The sequence below is a fragment of the Globicephala melas genome, chromosome 1 (assembly GCF_963455315.2).
Source record: "Globicephala melas chromosome 1, mGloMel1.2, whole genome shotgun sequence".
In the NCBI taxonomy this organism is placed as follows: Eukaryota; Metazoa; Chordata; class Mammalia; order Artiodactyla; family Delphinidae; genus Globicephala; species Globicephala melas.
In genome coordinates, this window is record NC_083314.1 from 55,945,201 (window position 1) to 55,961,359 (window position 16,159).

The following is a 16,159-nucleotide window of genomic DNA, read 5'->3' on the forward strand; positions in this document are numbered from 1 at the left end:
TGGGGCGACATGAACTCTGTGTCCTCCCATGCTGCCATCTTGACTCTGCCCCCCACCCCCACCCCCACCCCCAGTATTTTCTTTTAAATGCAGCTTTCTTTTTGTTGACAGTCTTAGAGTCTTCTGCTGTATCATCATCAGGTCTTTACCCGTTTTCAAAGAAGCCCTCCAGTGATGCTTGTTTTTTACTCATTTTGGCTAGGGTTAGCTTGTGGGCTTACCAAAACTGTGATTGAGACAAGTGTGGAGTGCGGGAAAGAGGTGCGGATGGAGGTGGAGAATAAAATAATGGGTAAAAGAAATAAAATAAAATAACGGGTGGGCCATGCATGGCCTAAAATAACTGTCGGATTCTGACTTAAAGCCTGCCACCAGATGCAGCTTAATTGTCACTTTCCACTCACTGATAGGGTTTTGATTTGAGTCTGCAAGCAGTTGATTTTTTATGGTCTCTGTGCAGTCAAACCTCTCTGCTAATGATAATCTGTATTTGCAGCCGCTCCCCAGCACTAGCATCACCGCCTCAGCTCCACCTCAGATCATCAGGCATTGGATTCTCATAAGAAGCACGCAACCTAGATCCGTTGCATGTGTTGTTCACAGTAGGGTTCACACTTGTATGAGAGTCTAATGCCACTACTGATCTGACAGGAGGTGGAGCTCAGGCGGTAATGCAAGTGATGGGGAATGGCTGTAAATGTAGATGAAGCTTTGATCGCTCGCCCGCCGCTCACCTCCTGCTGTGTGGCCTGGTTCCTAACAGGCCACGGATTGGTGCTGTTCCATGGCCCAGGGGTTGGGGACCCCTGCCTTAAGGTTGTAAGAAAAAGACACATGAAGATTACCTTTGACAGAGGGTGTTGTTTTTGTTTTGCTTTACTTTGCAAAGGAATGTGGAGCTGCAAGGGGTATCATTTCTTGAGCATCTACAGTCACTCTGCTGGAGTTGAAACCTACAGGGGAGTCCTAGGATTTTATACAAAACTTCTCGGGTGTGTTTTTCTCATATGGGGGCTGTGGGCCAAGCTCTCAGTGTGTGCAAAAGTATCTAGTAGAGAGCCTGGCATATGGTAACGTCCTAACAAATGGACGTTAATATAAAAGAAATAAAGCAAAACCACTTTGTATTCATAACCACACTGTAAGACGCCATATGGATTTATGAGGATCATACATACTTTTCACATCAAAACTGAAAGAACATGGTCTAATGAACGAAATTGTAAGTTTGGAGACAATAGGTCAGAATATTTTGGCAGTGTTTCAGAAAATCCAGGACCCATTTTTTCCATCTATGTATTAAGCAGATTTTTATTTCCGTGCTTTTAAAGATTAGAGGCCTAGGAGTCGCTGTCTTATGTTTTAGATCACTATGGAATATTACGAAGTTTTCTTGATTCAGTCATGTGAAAGGGAGTGCCTGTTCCTGTGTGGTTACTGCAACCTATTACTGAATGCTAATTATATCAGGAATTGTGTTAAGGGCTTTATATGCATTATTTCATTTAATCCATATAATTGCTCCATGAGGCAAATACTATTATCATCTTCATTTTATAGATAATGAAACTGAGCCTTAGAAAGGTTAACTCCCCTGAGGTCCTATGGCTGGTAAGTGGTGAGCTAGATCTCAAGCCCAGGTGTATCAGACACTAAAACCTATGTTCTCCACCATGCTGTCCTTCATTTCACTGCTCAGCTCATTCAGTTAAAAAATGATTGAGTACCTTCCAGATGTCAGGTGTTGTGCTCAAGGTTAGGATTACAAGGATGAAACAGATGCAGTTTAAGCCTTGACTCCCAGTCAATCCCTTGATTTCTCATGCTTGTTAAAGAGGAAGAATATGAGATTTGATCTCAGAAAGACCCACCAGCGAAAGTCCAGCGGCACTTTTATTCAGTCATTTGTTCATCCACCCACCAAAAATTATATAATATGGAGGATGAGACAAATAAGAAAAAGTAATAATATTACAATGTAATGAGTTCATAATGTAGATATGTAGGAGATGCCATGGGAATAAGATGGAGTGATTTTCTCTTAGCTGGTGAAGGAAGCCTTTTTTCAATTCTCTCATCTGTAAAATAAAGATGAAAATAACTTTAGTCCTACTGGTCTCACAAGTTCTATATGAGACGGGAATGAAAGGATATTGTGTAAATACTTTGGAAATTATAAACTATTATGCAAATATTTGTTATTATTGTGGTTATTGAATTGTTTGCTTACTGATAATTTTATTTGCTTCAGGACTCATAGAGCATGAGGGTCGTGATGTTGTCATTGCTTTGAAGACTAAGCAGGCAATCCGGAACGTGATTGCTAAAGCTCTGAAAAGCCTCACCTTCCTTTGGTCAAGAGGCATTATTGATAAACATGAGGGCATTGAGATGAATAAGGTAAGAACGGTAATAAGGTAAAAGGTAATAAGTAATAGGTAAAAGGTAAAAAAGTAAAAGGTAATAGGTAAAAGGTAAGAAGGTAAGAAAGCAATTTTCCATATTGCTGGATTCCATAAGCCGAGCACTCAAGCCTGCAGTGCTACTCTAGCAGAGTGTAATTAGTGAGGGAGATTGGGAAAAGGGTGAGTCATGACAGTTGTAAACTTTATAATTGCCTAAGTCTTTGTTAATGCCAATGGAAACTAGTGCCAGCACTACCTGGTTCACTCCATGTCAAAACCACTTGGTTGCAAGTAACAGAACCAATCTGAGCTAGGTTTAGCAAAGAAATGGAGTTGGAGGATTTATTATAAGGACACAGAGCACTTTACAGATCCCATGGTAGCCAGACCACATGGCCAGGCCTCGGGAAGGGACTTGAACAATGACCTAGAAAGCTTTCAGATTCTCCATTTCTTATCAGGGTTGCCCCTCTGTGGAATCTTCTTTTGGCTCCCTCTACAAAGTCATTAGATTTTTCTGCCTGTCTGTCCATTGGTGGAATATGCAGTGCCCAGGCCCACCAGCTGTGGCAAGGGAGGTGGTAATTTCCTAATGTTAACATAGACAGGAGGGGACCATCGTGTGTGTGTGTGTGTGTGTGTGTGTTGTTGAAGATCAGGGAGGGAACAGTTCTGAGAGGAACAAGGAAGACACCCTAAGTGGTTAGCTGATAAATGGACTTTTGAAGAATTATAAATTTGCAAAAAAAAATTCGGAACATAAGACAGAGGAAAAAATATCTAATGTTTAATCCTACCACTCTATCACTTCTACCATCTAGACTGCAAATTGTGAAAATAGGAAAGTTTTTTTCTATTCTGTACAAGGGTCTATTGGCCTCCTAGCATAGAGAAGAAAAATGGAAGTTCTGGTCCCACATTCTGCCTGTGTATTCCCAAGAATAAGCTGCTCCTGGGTGTCAATGCTTTTCCTTGTCACTGGTCCCTTTCAGCCACAGGCCACATGGACTGTGCTTCTGGATATTTCCTGCACATAGTCCCTCTCCATGGCCCCAGAAGGGAAGTGGGCGTGGGACCGGCCAGCTTTCCCTGTCATAGCTCTACCTCATTAGTCTCTATAAGGTCATGGCACAGGACTAAATGGGTAATATGATTTCTCCTTAGTGTCTGTCAAAAGGGTGAAAAAGACCGCTTTACAGTATTCTTCAAGTTACACCTCTGTGCACATTGTGTTTTGTATTTTTGTATATTGTTCCCGTCTTACTTTGGATATTGTATAAGATTCAATTGAATGCTTGATACCCATTAGTTAAAATAAATAAATAATAGCCCTTATGAAGAGAGAGTCTTATTTTTTCCTATAGGTTTATTTAGAAAGGTAATGGGTAAATCAATCATTCAACAGTTATTTATTGAATGCCTACCAACTGCCTAATTGTCAGCTAAAGAGATATAATTATCAATCCCAGGTCATAAAGAGCTAGGTAAATCTAGCCAGTTTAGCTGAGTAAATATTTGTTGAACACCTACTACATGCCATGGGGTCTTGAAAAGTCCATGGACTCTTCCTCTCTTTTTCATTTAGTCACTTATTCAGCCAATCAACAAAAGTTACATGTAACAGATAAGTAAAAATAATAATACTACAATATAATGAGTTCCATAAGGGAGATTTGTAAGAGATACCATGGGAATAAGGCAGATAAGTGATTATCTCTTACTGGTGGGGGGAGTCAGGGAAGGCTTCTAAGAGGCTACAAAACTAGAAATATATCCTCCAAAATTAGAAGAACTTAGAGAAGCAAATTATTCACATGAAAAAAAAATTTAGAGAAAGTGGCATTAAATCATATGGTAATCAACTGTGAATTTTAGATAATTTGAGTTTAAGATAGGGTAAACTACAACTGTTAATTGGATTATAAAAATGATAAATTCAATATGAGTTAATATACCAGTGGGAATAGTAATAAAGATAGTAATAAGGGGGAGAATAGGGACAAAAAAAAAGTTAGAGGACAATTTAAATAGGGTGAGAGAAGCTCTGAGTCAAAATCATGGTTAGATTTGCATAACAGTATTTTATTTAGATTTCCTTCATTTTTACCTAATGTCCCTTTTCTGTTACAGGATCTGATCACTATTATTTTGATTGTTTCTTTTAGGTGCTTCTTTCAAAAATAAAATCACTGAATAACTTTCCAATGGCAATTCCTCCCCCTACTCCTGACAAATATCTTCATAATATCATCTGGCTAGAAAATAAAGATGTTCTCATTGAGTTCTTCAAGGTAAAGATTCTGTCTTCTATTCTAACTCAGGTTCAATGATAATTGGTTTTCATTTTTTCCACTCCCTAATGCAAGATTAACAAGAAAACTTATCCAAAGCAAGAATCCTTTAATGTCCAGTGAAGAGTAAGTCAAAACGGAGGCCTAGCAAAACCCAGAAGAGTAGATTTCATTTTGAGCCTGAAGGGCAAAAATATTTTTTATAATTGCGTATCTGCTTAGGATGAGTTATCTATGTTACCTGATTATTACCAATTCCATCTTAGCCTCTGTGTTCTAGGTTTGGGGTTATGGCAGTGAACAAAATAAATAAGTTCCGGCTTTCATGGACTTTGTATTATATGGACAGAGATTGACAATAAACACATCCACGAATAAATGTATAGTCTGTCAGATGGTGACAAATGCCATATGGAAAAAAGGTGAAAAAAGGGAATATAGTTAGGCAGCTATTTTATAGGGGTGGTTAGGGAAGACTGCGCTAATAAGTTTCCTTTGGAAAGAGATCTGAAATAAGTGTGGGGGCATGCCATATAGATACCCAGGAGAAGGCAAGTGCAATGCCCTGAGGTGTGTTGTGTTCAAGGAACATCACAAAGGCCCCTGTGGCCGAACCAATGATGGAGGGAGGAGATGAAGCCTAAGCAGTTGTGGAGAGCCTGAGTTTGTAGAACTTTGTAGGTCATTATAAGGACTTTGGCTTTTACTCTGAATTAAATGGAAACAGATTGAAAGGTTTTGAAGAGACATGATCTAACTTATACTTAGAAATGATCATTTGTTGATGTGTTGAGAACAGGCTGTAAGGGGTCAAGAGCAAGCCAGGGAATCCAGTTATGAGGTGATTACAATAATGTAGGCAAGAGATGACAGTGGCTTGGATGAGTGAAAGTGGTGAGAAATGGTCAGACTCTTGATAGGTTTTTTTTTTTTTTTTTTTTTTGGTATGCGGGCCTCTCACTGTTGTGGCCTCTCCCGTTGCAGAGCACAGGCTCCAGACACACAGGCCCAGCAGCCATGGCTCACGGGCCCAGCCGCTCCGCGGCACGTGGGATCTTCCCAGACTGGGGCACGAACCCGTGTCCCCTGCATCGGCAGGCGAACTCTCAACCACTGCGCCACCAGGGAAGCCCCCTTGATAGGTTTTGAAGAGAAAGCATATAGATGTTGATGGAGTGAGTGTTAGAGAGAAGGAATGACTTCTAGGATTTTAGTCTGAAATTAGAAAATAGTCTGAAAATAGAGTAACCATTTACTTGGATGGGGAAGAGAAGATTTATATGGGGAGGGACAAGAATTTGCTTCTGAAGAGGTTAAATTTGAGCAAGCTATTAGACATCCAAGTGGAACTGCTAAGTAGGCAGTTAGATACATGACCGGAAGGCAGGTGGGAGGCCAAACTGGGGAAAGACATTTCAGAGTTGTCAGCATAGAGCTGATATTTAAGGTCTTGAAACTTGATAATTTAAGGAATTATTACAGACATTCAAGGATCGAGTCTTGAGCTATCCAACATTTAGAGGTGGGGAGATGAGGAAGAATTAGCAAAAAGAATTGAGGATAGAAAAAGTGATCAGATTGATGTTTACCAGAGGTGGGGAGACGAAGCTGGGTGAATTGAAGAAGTGGGTCAAAGGGTACAAACTTCCAAGTTATAAGATAAATACTGGGTATACAACATGATGACTATAGTTACATAGTTATATATTTATAGTATGTTTGAAAACTGCTAAGAGAGTAGATTCTTAAAGTGCTTATCACAAGGAAAAAATTTTTTTGTAACTATATGAGGTGATGTATGTTAACTAAACTTATTGTGGTAATCATTTTGCAATATGTGTATGTCAAGTCATTATGCTGTACACCTTAAACTTATATAGTGCTGTATGTCAATTATATCTCAATAAAACTGGGAAAAAAAGAATTGAGTTATCTATCACATAGGAGGAAAATAAAAAAGAATGGTGCCCCAGAGCCAAGTGAAGAAAATATTTCAAGGAGAAAGTGATCAGCTATGTCAAATGAGGCTGAGAGATCAAATAAGATGAAGACTGAAAATTGACTATTAGATTTAATAATGTAGAGGTCAGTTTTTTTAAAAAGAGAATCCGTAAATCTGAATTTTTAGGTGAAAATTCCAAAATTTTAAAACTTGGTAACAAGTTCAGAATTTTAAAAATACAGTGCAAGCCAAACAAAATATATCTGTGGATTGGGTGTGACTCACGGACCACCAGTTTGTGGCTATTATATGAATTATAGGGATAATAACTTTTTTGTCAACTTGTTAAAACCTGTTAGATTTTTGGAATCAGGAAAACTCTGTGATGAAGAACAGTACTTGCTTTACTACAAATTTGGTTGTACTGTACCTTGTTGTCTAGTCATGGAGATTTATGTCATCTGTTTATTCATAACGAGGGGACATTTTCCTTGTTTTCTAGAAAGACAGCGATCCTAGTAGAGTTTCTACTGAGCTTTGAATATCTGATTTCATTTAGGCCATACTAGTGTTTTCTTCATGCCAGAAATATTTGAATTTTTCTTTTGAAATTGATTTTGTATTTAGTTAAATTAAGACTCCTTTGGTTGAAAGTAACAAAACCCTGCTTGAACTAGTTTAAGCAAAAGGGAAGCTTACTGAAAATATATCGTGGTGGTATACAGAAGCTAAGAAACAGTTGACTAACCTTGAGCAGGGTGAGAATCAGGCCAGCTCTGGGATATCAGTGGTAGGAATTTGTGGACCCTTCCTGTAGCACTTGGCTATGATGACTCAGTTCTCAACTCCCAGGCTCTTTGTCCCTCAGTTCAAATTCTTAAGGGAGAAATCCAACTGACTTAGCGTGAACCAGATCTCCAGCTTTGGGAAGTACAAGTGTGGCTGTGAGGGGGAGGAAACCTGACGGGCAGGGGCCATTGTGGGTAGTTTGGAAAACAGACCTCAAATAAATGAGGGTGGGAGGTGAGGGATGGGCCTGGACTGGAAAGAAGGTATCTAAAGGGTGTTTATTACAATCTGCATCCTGTTCAGTTTTTTAAAATATCCAACTTGAAAATAAAATTTGAATTTGGGGTTCTTTATAGGTAATACTTTCACAAGTATAATTAATGGACCATCCTGCAGTGAATGGGGGAGGGATGGGAAAAACAATGAGAGAGAACTCCAGAAATTAATGGTTTCCATACACCTGAGGTGACTATATATCCAGGGCACAACCTTCTTCTCCTCCTTAACCTGCCATGCCAATGCAAAGCTGCCGGACCCTCTCCACCCACTTACAGATACGGCTCACTCTTTAAGTGGCCCTTTTCCTTAATATGTTGGTTCTTAATAGCCATTTAAATCAGATTTCACTAGGATAAAGAAAAATGTGATGAATTGGGAGCACATGGGCATTATTCTCATTAGGAACAGCCCAGGGATTGCATGGATAACTAAAATTCCTGTAATAAATAAAACAAACGCCCCTCATTGTAGACATTGATTTCAGTCTTGGTCTCCATCACAGCAACAATAGTTAATTTTCACTACTCCTCCCTTCTTTCACCCTTGAACTGATGTGGTTAATTAAAAAGGTAATAGTGTACAAAGATAAGCCTGAAGACAAAAGTTGAAAAAAAAAGGTCTGAAAGAGCTAGAGGGAGGATTTCAGAACAGCACCTGGGAGATTGGTTCAAGATGGCAGAGTAGAAGGATGTGCACTCACTCCCTCCTGCAAAAGCATCGGAATCACAACGAACTGCTGAACAATCATTGACAAGAAGACACTGGAACTCACCAAAAAAGGTGCCCCACATCAAAGACAAAGGAGAAGCTGCAGTGAGACGGTAGGAGGGGTGCAATCACAATAAAATCAAATCCCATAACACCTGGGTGGGTGACTCACAAACTGGAGAACAATTATACCACAGAAGTCCACCCACTGGAGTGAAGGTTCTGAGCCCCACATCAGGCTTCCCAACCTGGGGGGCTGGCAATGGGAGGAGGAGTTCCTAGAGAATCAGACTTTGAAGGCTAGCAGGATTTGACTGCAGGACTTCGACGGGACTGGGGGAAACAGAGACTCCACTCCTGAAGGGCACACACAAAGTAGTGTGCACATCAGGACCCAGGGGGAAGGAGCAGTGACCCCACAGGAGACTGAACAAGACCTACCTGCTAGTGTTGGAGGGTCTCCTGCAGAGGCAGGGGATGGCTGTGGCACACCGCTGGGACAAGGACACTGACAGCAGAAGTTCTGGGATGTACTCCTTGGCGTGAGCCCTCCCAGAGTCTGCCATTAGCCCCACCAAAGAGCCTGTAGGCTCCAGTGTTGGGTTGCATCAGGCCAAACAACCAACAGGGAGGGAACTCAGCCCCACCCATCAGCAGACAAGCAGATTAAAGTTTTGCAGAGCTCTGCCCACCAGAACAACACCCAGCTCTACCCACCACCAGTCCCTCCCATCAGGAAGCTTGCACAAGCCTCTTAGGTAGCCTCATCCACCAGAGGGAAGACAGCAGAAGCAAGAAGAACTACAATCCTGCAGCCTGTGGAACAAAAACCACATTCACAGTAAGATAAACAAAATGAAAAGGCAGAGGACTATGTAGCAGATGAAGGAACAAGATAAAACCCCAGAAAAACAACTAAATGAAGTGGAGATAGGCAACCTTCCAGAAAAAGAATTCAGAATAATGATAGTAAAGATGATCCAGGACCTCGGAAAAAGAATGGAGGCAAAGATCGAGAAGATGCAAGAAATGTTTAACAAAGACCTAGAAGAATTAGAGAACAAACACCTAGAAGAATTAAAGAACAAACAAACAAAGATGAACAATACAATAACTGAAATGAAAAATACACTAGAAGGAATCAATAGCAGAATAACTGAGGCAGAAGGATGGATAACTGACCTGGAAGACAGAATGGTGGAATTCACTGCCACAGAACAGAATAAAGAAAAAACAATGAAAAGAAATGAAGACAGCCTAAGACACCTCTGGCGCAACATTAAACGCACCAACATTTGCATTATAGGGATCCCAGAAGGAGTAGAGAGAAAGGACCCGAGAAAATATTTGAAGAGATTATCGTCGAGAACTTCCCGAACATGGGAAAGGAAATAGGCACCCAAGTACAGGAAGTGCAGAGAGTCCCAGGCAGGATAAATCCAAGGAGAAACACGCTGAGACACATAGTAATCAAATTGACAAAAATTAAAGGCAAAGCAAAATTATTAAGAGCCACAAGGGAAGAACGACAAATAACATACAAGGGAACTCCCATAAGGTTAACAGCTGATTTCTCAGCAGAAACAATACAAGTGAGAAGGGAGTGGCACGATATATTTAAAGTGATGAAAGGGAAGAACCTACAACCAAGATTACTCTACCCGGCAAGGATCTCATTCAGATTTGATGGAGAAATCAAAAGCTTTACAGACAAGCAAAAGCTAAGAGAATTCAGCACCACCAAACCAATTCTACAACAAATGCTAAAGGAACTTCTTAGTGGGAAACACAAGAGAAGAAAAGGACCTACAAAAACAAACCCAAAGCAATGAAGAAAATGGTCATAGGAACATACATATTGATAATTGCCTTAAAGGTGAATGGATTAAATGCTCCCACCAAAAGACACAGGCTTGCTGAATGGATACAAAAACAAGACCCATGTATATGCCATCTACAAGAAACCCACTTCAAACCTAGGGACACATACAGACTGAAAGTGAGGGGATGGAAAAAGATATTCCATGCAAATGGAAATCAAAAGAAAGCTGGAGTGGCAATACTCATATCAGACAAAATAGACTTTAAAATAAAGACTATTACAAGAGAAAAAGGACACTACATAATGATCAAGGAATCAATCCATGAAGAAGTTATAACAATTGTAAATATTTATGCAACCAACATAGGAGCATCTCAATACATAAGGCAAATGCTAACAGCCATAAAAGGGGAAATCAGCAGTAACACAATAATGGTAGGGGACTTTCACACCCCACTTTCACCAATGGAAAGATCATCCAAAATGAAAATAAATAAGAAAACACAAGCTTTAAATGAGACATTAAACAAGATGAGCTTAATTGATATTTATAGGACATTCCATTGGAAAACAACAGAATACACTTTCTTCTCAAATGCCCATGGAACATTCTCCAGGATAGACCATATCTTGGGTCACAAATCAAGGCTTGGTAAATTTAAGAAAATTGAAATCTTATCAAGTATCTTTTCTGACCACAACGCTATGAGACTAGACGTCAATTACAGGAAAAAAACTGTAAAAAAAATACACACACATGGATGCTAAATAATATGCTACTAAATAACCAAGAGATCACTGAGGAAATCAAAGAAGAAATAAAAAAATACCTAGAAATATATGACAATGAAAACACGATGACCCAAAACCGATGGGAGGCAGCAAAAGCAGTTCTAAGAGGGAAGTTTCTAGAAACACAATCCTACCTCAAGAAACAAGAAACATCTCAAATAAACAACCTAACCTTACACCTAAAGCAATTAGAGAAAGAAGAACAACAACAAAAAAAACCCCCCAAAGTTAGCAGAAGGAAAGAAATCATAAAGATCAGATCAGATATAAATGAAAAAGAAATGAAGGAAACAGTAGAAAAGATCAACAAAACTAAAAGCTGGTTCTCTGAGAAGGTAAACAAAATTGATAAACCATTAGTCAGACTCATCAAGAAAAAAAGGGAGAAGACTCAAATCAACAGAATTAGAAATGAAAAATGAGAAGTAACGACTGCACTGCAGAAATATGAATGATCATGAGAGATTGCTGCAAGCAACAATATGCCAATAAAAGGGACAACGTGAAAGAAATAGACAAATTCTTAGTAAACCACAACCTTCTGAGACTGAACCAGGAAGAAATAGGAAACATAAACAGACCAGTCACACTGAAATTGAATTTTCAATTGAAATTTCCATTTCACTGAAATTGAAGCTGTGATTAAAAATCTTCCCACAAACAAAAGCCCAGGACCAGATGGCTTCACAGGCGAATTCTATCAGACATTTAGAGAAGAGCTGACACCTATCCTTCTGAAACTATTCCAAAGTATAGCAGAGGGATGAACACTCACAAACTCATTCTATGAGGCCACCATCACCCTGATACCAAAACCAGACAGAGGTGTTACAAAAAAAGAAAACTACAGGCCAATATCACTGATGAACATTGATCCAAAAATCCTCAACAAAATACTAGTAAACAGAATCCAACAGCACATTAAAAGGATCATACACCATGATCAAGTGGGGTTTATCCCAGGGATGCAAGGATTCTTTAATATATGCAAATCAATCAATGTGATACACCATATTAACAAATTGAATAAAAATCATATGATAATCTCAATACATGCAGAAAAAGCTTTCAACAAAATTCAGCACCCATTTATGGTAAAAACTCTCCAGAAAGTAGGCATAGAGGGAACCTACCTGAACATAATAAAGGCATATATGACAAACCCACAGCCAACATCACTCTCAATGGTGAAAAACAGAAGCCATTTCCTCTAAGATTAGGAGCAAGACAAGGTTGCTCACTCTCACGACTATTATTCAACATAGTTTGGAAGTTTTAGCTATGGCAATCAGAGAAGAAAAAGAAATAAAAGGAATCTAAATAAGAAAAGAAGAAGTAAAACTGTCACTGTTTGCAGATGACATGATACTACACATAGAGAATCATAAAGATGCTACCAGAAAACTACTAGAGCTAATCAATGAATTTGGTAGAGTAGCAGGTACAAAATTAATGCACTGAAATCTCTTGCATTCCTAAACACTAACGATGAAAAATCTGAAAGAGAAATTAAGGAAACACTCCCATTTACCATTGCAACAAAAAGAATAAAATACCTAGGAATAACCTATCTAAGGAGACAAAAGACCTATATGCAGAAAACTATAAGACACTGATGAGGGAAATTAAAGATGATGCAAACAGATGGAGAGATATACTATGTTCTTGGATTGTAAGAATCAACATTGTGAAAATGACTGTACTATCCAAAGCAATCTACAGATTCAATGCAATCCTATCAAACTACCAATGGCATTTTTCACAGAACTAGAGCAAAAAATTGCACAATTTGTATGGAAATGCAAAAGACCCTGAATGATCAAAGCAGTCTTGAGAAAGAAAAACGGAGCTGGAGGAATCAGGCTCCTTGACTTCACACTATACTACAAAGCTACAGTAATCAAGACAGTATGGTACTGGCACAAAAACAGAAATATAGATCAATGGAACAGGATAGAAGCCTAGAAATAAACCCCCGCATATATGGTCACGTTATCTTTGATAAAGGAGGCAAGAGTATACAATGGAGAAAAGAAAGCCTGTTCAGTAAGTGGTGCTGGGAAAACTGGACAGCTACATGTAAAAGAATGAAATTAGAACACTTCCTAACACCATACACAAAATGAAACTCAAAATGGATTAAAGACCTAAAGGAAAGGCCAGACACTATAAAACTCTTAGAGGAAAACATAGGCGGAACTCTGTGACATAAATCACAGCAAGATTCTTTTTGACCCACCTCCTAGAGAAATGGAAATAAAAACAAAAATAAATTGGGCCTAATGAAACTTCAAAGCTTTTGCACAGCAAACAAACCGTAAACAAGGTGAAAAGACAACCCTCAGAATGGGAGAAAATATTTGCAAATGAAGCAGCTGACAAAGGATTAATCTCCGAAATATACAAGCAGCTCATGCAGCTCAATATCAAAAAAACAAGCAACCCAATCCAAAAATGGTCAGAAGACCTAAATAGACATTTCTCCAAAGAAGATATACAGATTGCCAATAAACAGATGAAAAGATGCTTGACATCGGTAATCATTAGAGAAATGCAAATCAAAACTACAGTGAGGTATCACCTCCCACTGGTCAGAATGGCCATCATCAAAAATTCTACAAACAGTAAATTCTGAAGAGGGTGTGGAGAAAAGGGAACCCTCTTGCACTGTTGGTGGGAATGTAAATTGATACAGCCACTGTGGAAAACAGTATGGAGGTTCCTTAAAAAACTACAAATAGAACTACCATATGACCCAGCAATCCCACTGCTGGGCATATACCCTGAGAAAACCATAATTATAAAGGGTCATGCCACCTAGAGGGGTGGGATAGGGAGGGTAGGAAGAAGACGCAAGAGCGAGGAGATACGGCGATATACGTTTATGTATAGCTGATTCACTTTGTTATAACAGCAGAAACTAACACACCATTGTAAAGCAATTTTACTCCAATAAAGATGTTAATAAATAAATTTTTAAAAAACGGGTCATGTACCACAGTGTTCATTGCAGCACTATTTACATTAGCCAGAACATGGAAGCAACCTAACTGTCCATCAACAGATGAATGGATAAAGAGGATGTGGCACATATATACAGTGGAATATCACTCAGCCATAAAAAGAAATGAAATTGAGTTATTTGTAGTGAGGTGGATGGACCTAGAGTCTGTCATACAGAGTGAAGTAAGTCAGAAAGAGAAAAACAAATACCATGTGCTAACACATATATATGGAATCTAAAAAAAAAAAACGGTTCTCATGAACCTAGGGGCAGGACAGGAATAAAGACACAGACATAAAGAATGGACCTGAGGACAGGGGGAGGGGGTAGGGTAAGATGGGACGAAGTGAAAGAGTAGCATTGACATGTATACACTACCAAATATGAAATAGATAGCTAGTGGGAAGCAGCTGCATCACACGGGGAGATCAGCTCAGTGCTTTGTGACCACCTAGAGGGGTGGGATAAGGAGGGTGGGAGGGAGACGCAAGAGGGAGGGGATATGGGGATATATGTATGTATATTACTGATTCCCTTTTTTATACAGCAGAAACTAACACAACACTCTAAAGCAAATATACTGCAATAAAGATGTTTAAAAAAACGATAACTAATGAAAACTTGCTGTATTAAAAAAAAAAAGAATGGCACCTGCCCAAAAAAAAAAAAAAAAAACAAGGTCTGAATAATACATAAGGGGGATAATTGGCTTTAGGTGAGCTTTTAAAAAAAATATTGTGAAGTCATGCATGTTTATTTCTACACTGTAAAATAAATCAGAAGCGAAAAGTGAAAACCTTTCACTCCCCACCCCACACTTCGAGATAACTACTATGCATGACTTAAAAGTATGTTTCCCACACATCTTTGTAAAATGCAAATCTGTCACCATAATTCTCCTGTTACAAACCTTTTAGTGGCTACCCCCTGGTTTTGGGAAAAGCCCAGACTTTTTACCGTGCCTGTGAGCCCCTTGGAGACCTGGCTTCGGCTCACCTCTCCAGTCCTGCCTCCACCTGGGCTGCAATATGACTTTGCTGGGCCCCAGGCACTTCTGCCTTTTCCTCGGTAAAAAAGCACTAAAAAAATTATACTTTATGATCGTGTTAGTATAAAGATGAATATATTAGTATTAGATGTTTTAGTATTAAGACATTTTACTCTACCTAAAAGTTCTTTTATTTTCTTCTGATTTTAAAAGAAACTAAAACATTGTTGTAAATCCCGAAAAGTATTGTGAACCCTGGACACTGTGCCTATTGATGCCTAATGGATAACTCAGCCCCGGTCTCCACCCCTCCTTGCCTGCCTGAGATGTATTGAATCTTCTGTGATTACCCCCAGTGCAGTTATTCTGTTTACTTTTGGGTCTTTGCTTAAACTGAATCCTCTGCCGTAAATGGTCATCAACTCATCGTATCCTGGCTATCTGTTACTCTTCCTTCAGGTCTCAGCTTAGCTGTTCCTTCCTCTGTGTAGTCTCCCCTGGACACCCAAGACAGGGTCCTGTGACCTTTCTGAATTTTTTTCCCAGAGTGCCATGTCCCTGTCTCCTGATCAGAATTATTACACTTTATTGTAACCATTATCCAACCTAGCATTTATTGGGTGTTTCTGCCACTCTGCTAGGTCCTAAGCAAAAGTCTACAATTTGCTTGCTTGTCCTTTTTACCTAAAATTTAATGAGGTATGCAAAAATGTTGTAATTCATTAAGAAACCAGAGAATATAGTTTGTTTTTATGCTTTTAAATTTATTTCTATTTAGAGAAGTAGACTGTAAAGATTTGTGTTAATTCTCTTTTTCTTTCCTTTTCTTTTCTTCTTTTTTTTTTTTTTCTTTCAGGAAAGAGCCAAACTTGCCTGTTTTGACTATGGAGATGTCATTTGTAAAGAAGGTGAAATGCCACAAGGAATCTACTTAATTATTTCAGGAATGGCGATCGTAAGGGATTATTTATTATTTACTGAAAATGTACTTTGAAATACGTAATTATCACATAAGGAGAAATTTAGGAACTAAGATATTTTGAAATTTTTAACATAATTTGTTTTCCAGATGAAACCATTTCTGTTCAGAGTGAACACTACAGCTGAGAGATAATTATAATACCCACCATCCGAAAGGT

At 38.9% G+C, this 16,159-nt stretch overlaps 1 protein-coding gene across 1 annotated transcript in view; it reads left to right on the forward strand.

Annotated features, from left to right (window-relative positions):
• The window catches only part of SLC9C2 (solute carrier family 9 member C2 (putative)), a 149,714-nt gene that overhangs the window by 118,822 nt on the left and 14,733 nt on the right, over window positions 1-16,159 (forward strand). The window contains exons 24-26 of the mRNA XM_060296233.1: window positions 2,252-2,400; window positions 4,571-4,696; window positions 15,877-15,975. Coding sequence (XP_060152216.1) covers window positions 2,252-2,400; window positions 4,571-4,696; window positions 15,877-15,975 — 374 coding nt within the window. The remainder of the gene's footprint in view (window positions 1-2,251; window positions 2,401-4,570; window positions 4,697-15,876; window positions 15,976-16,159) is intronic.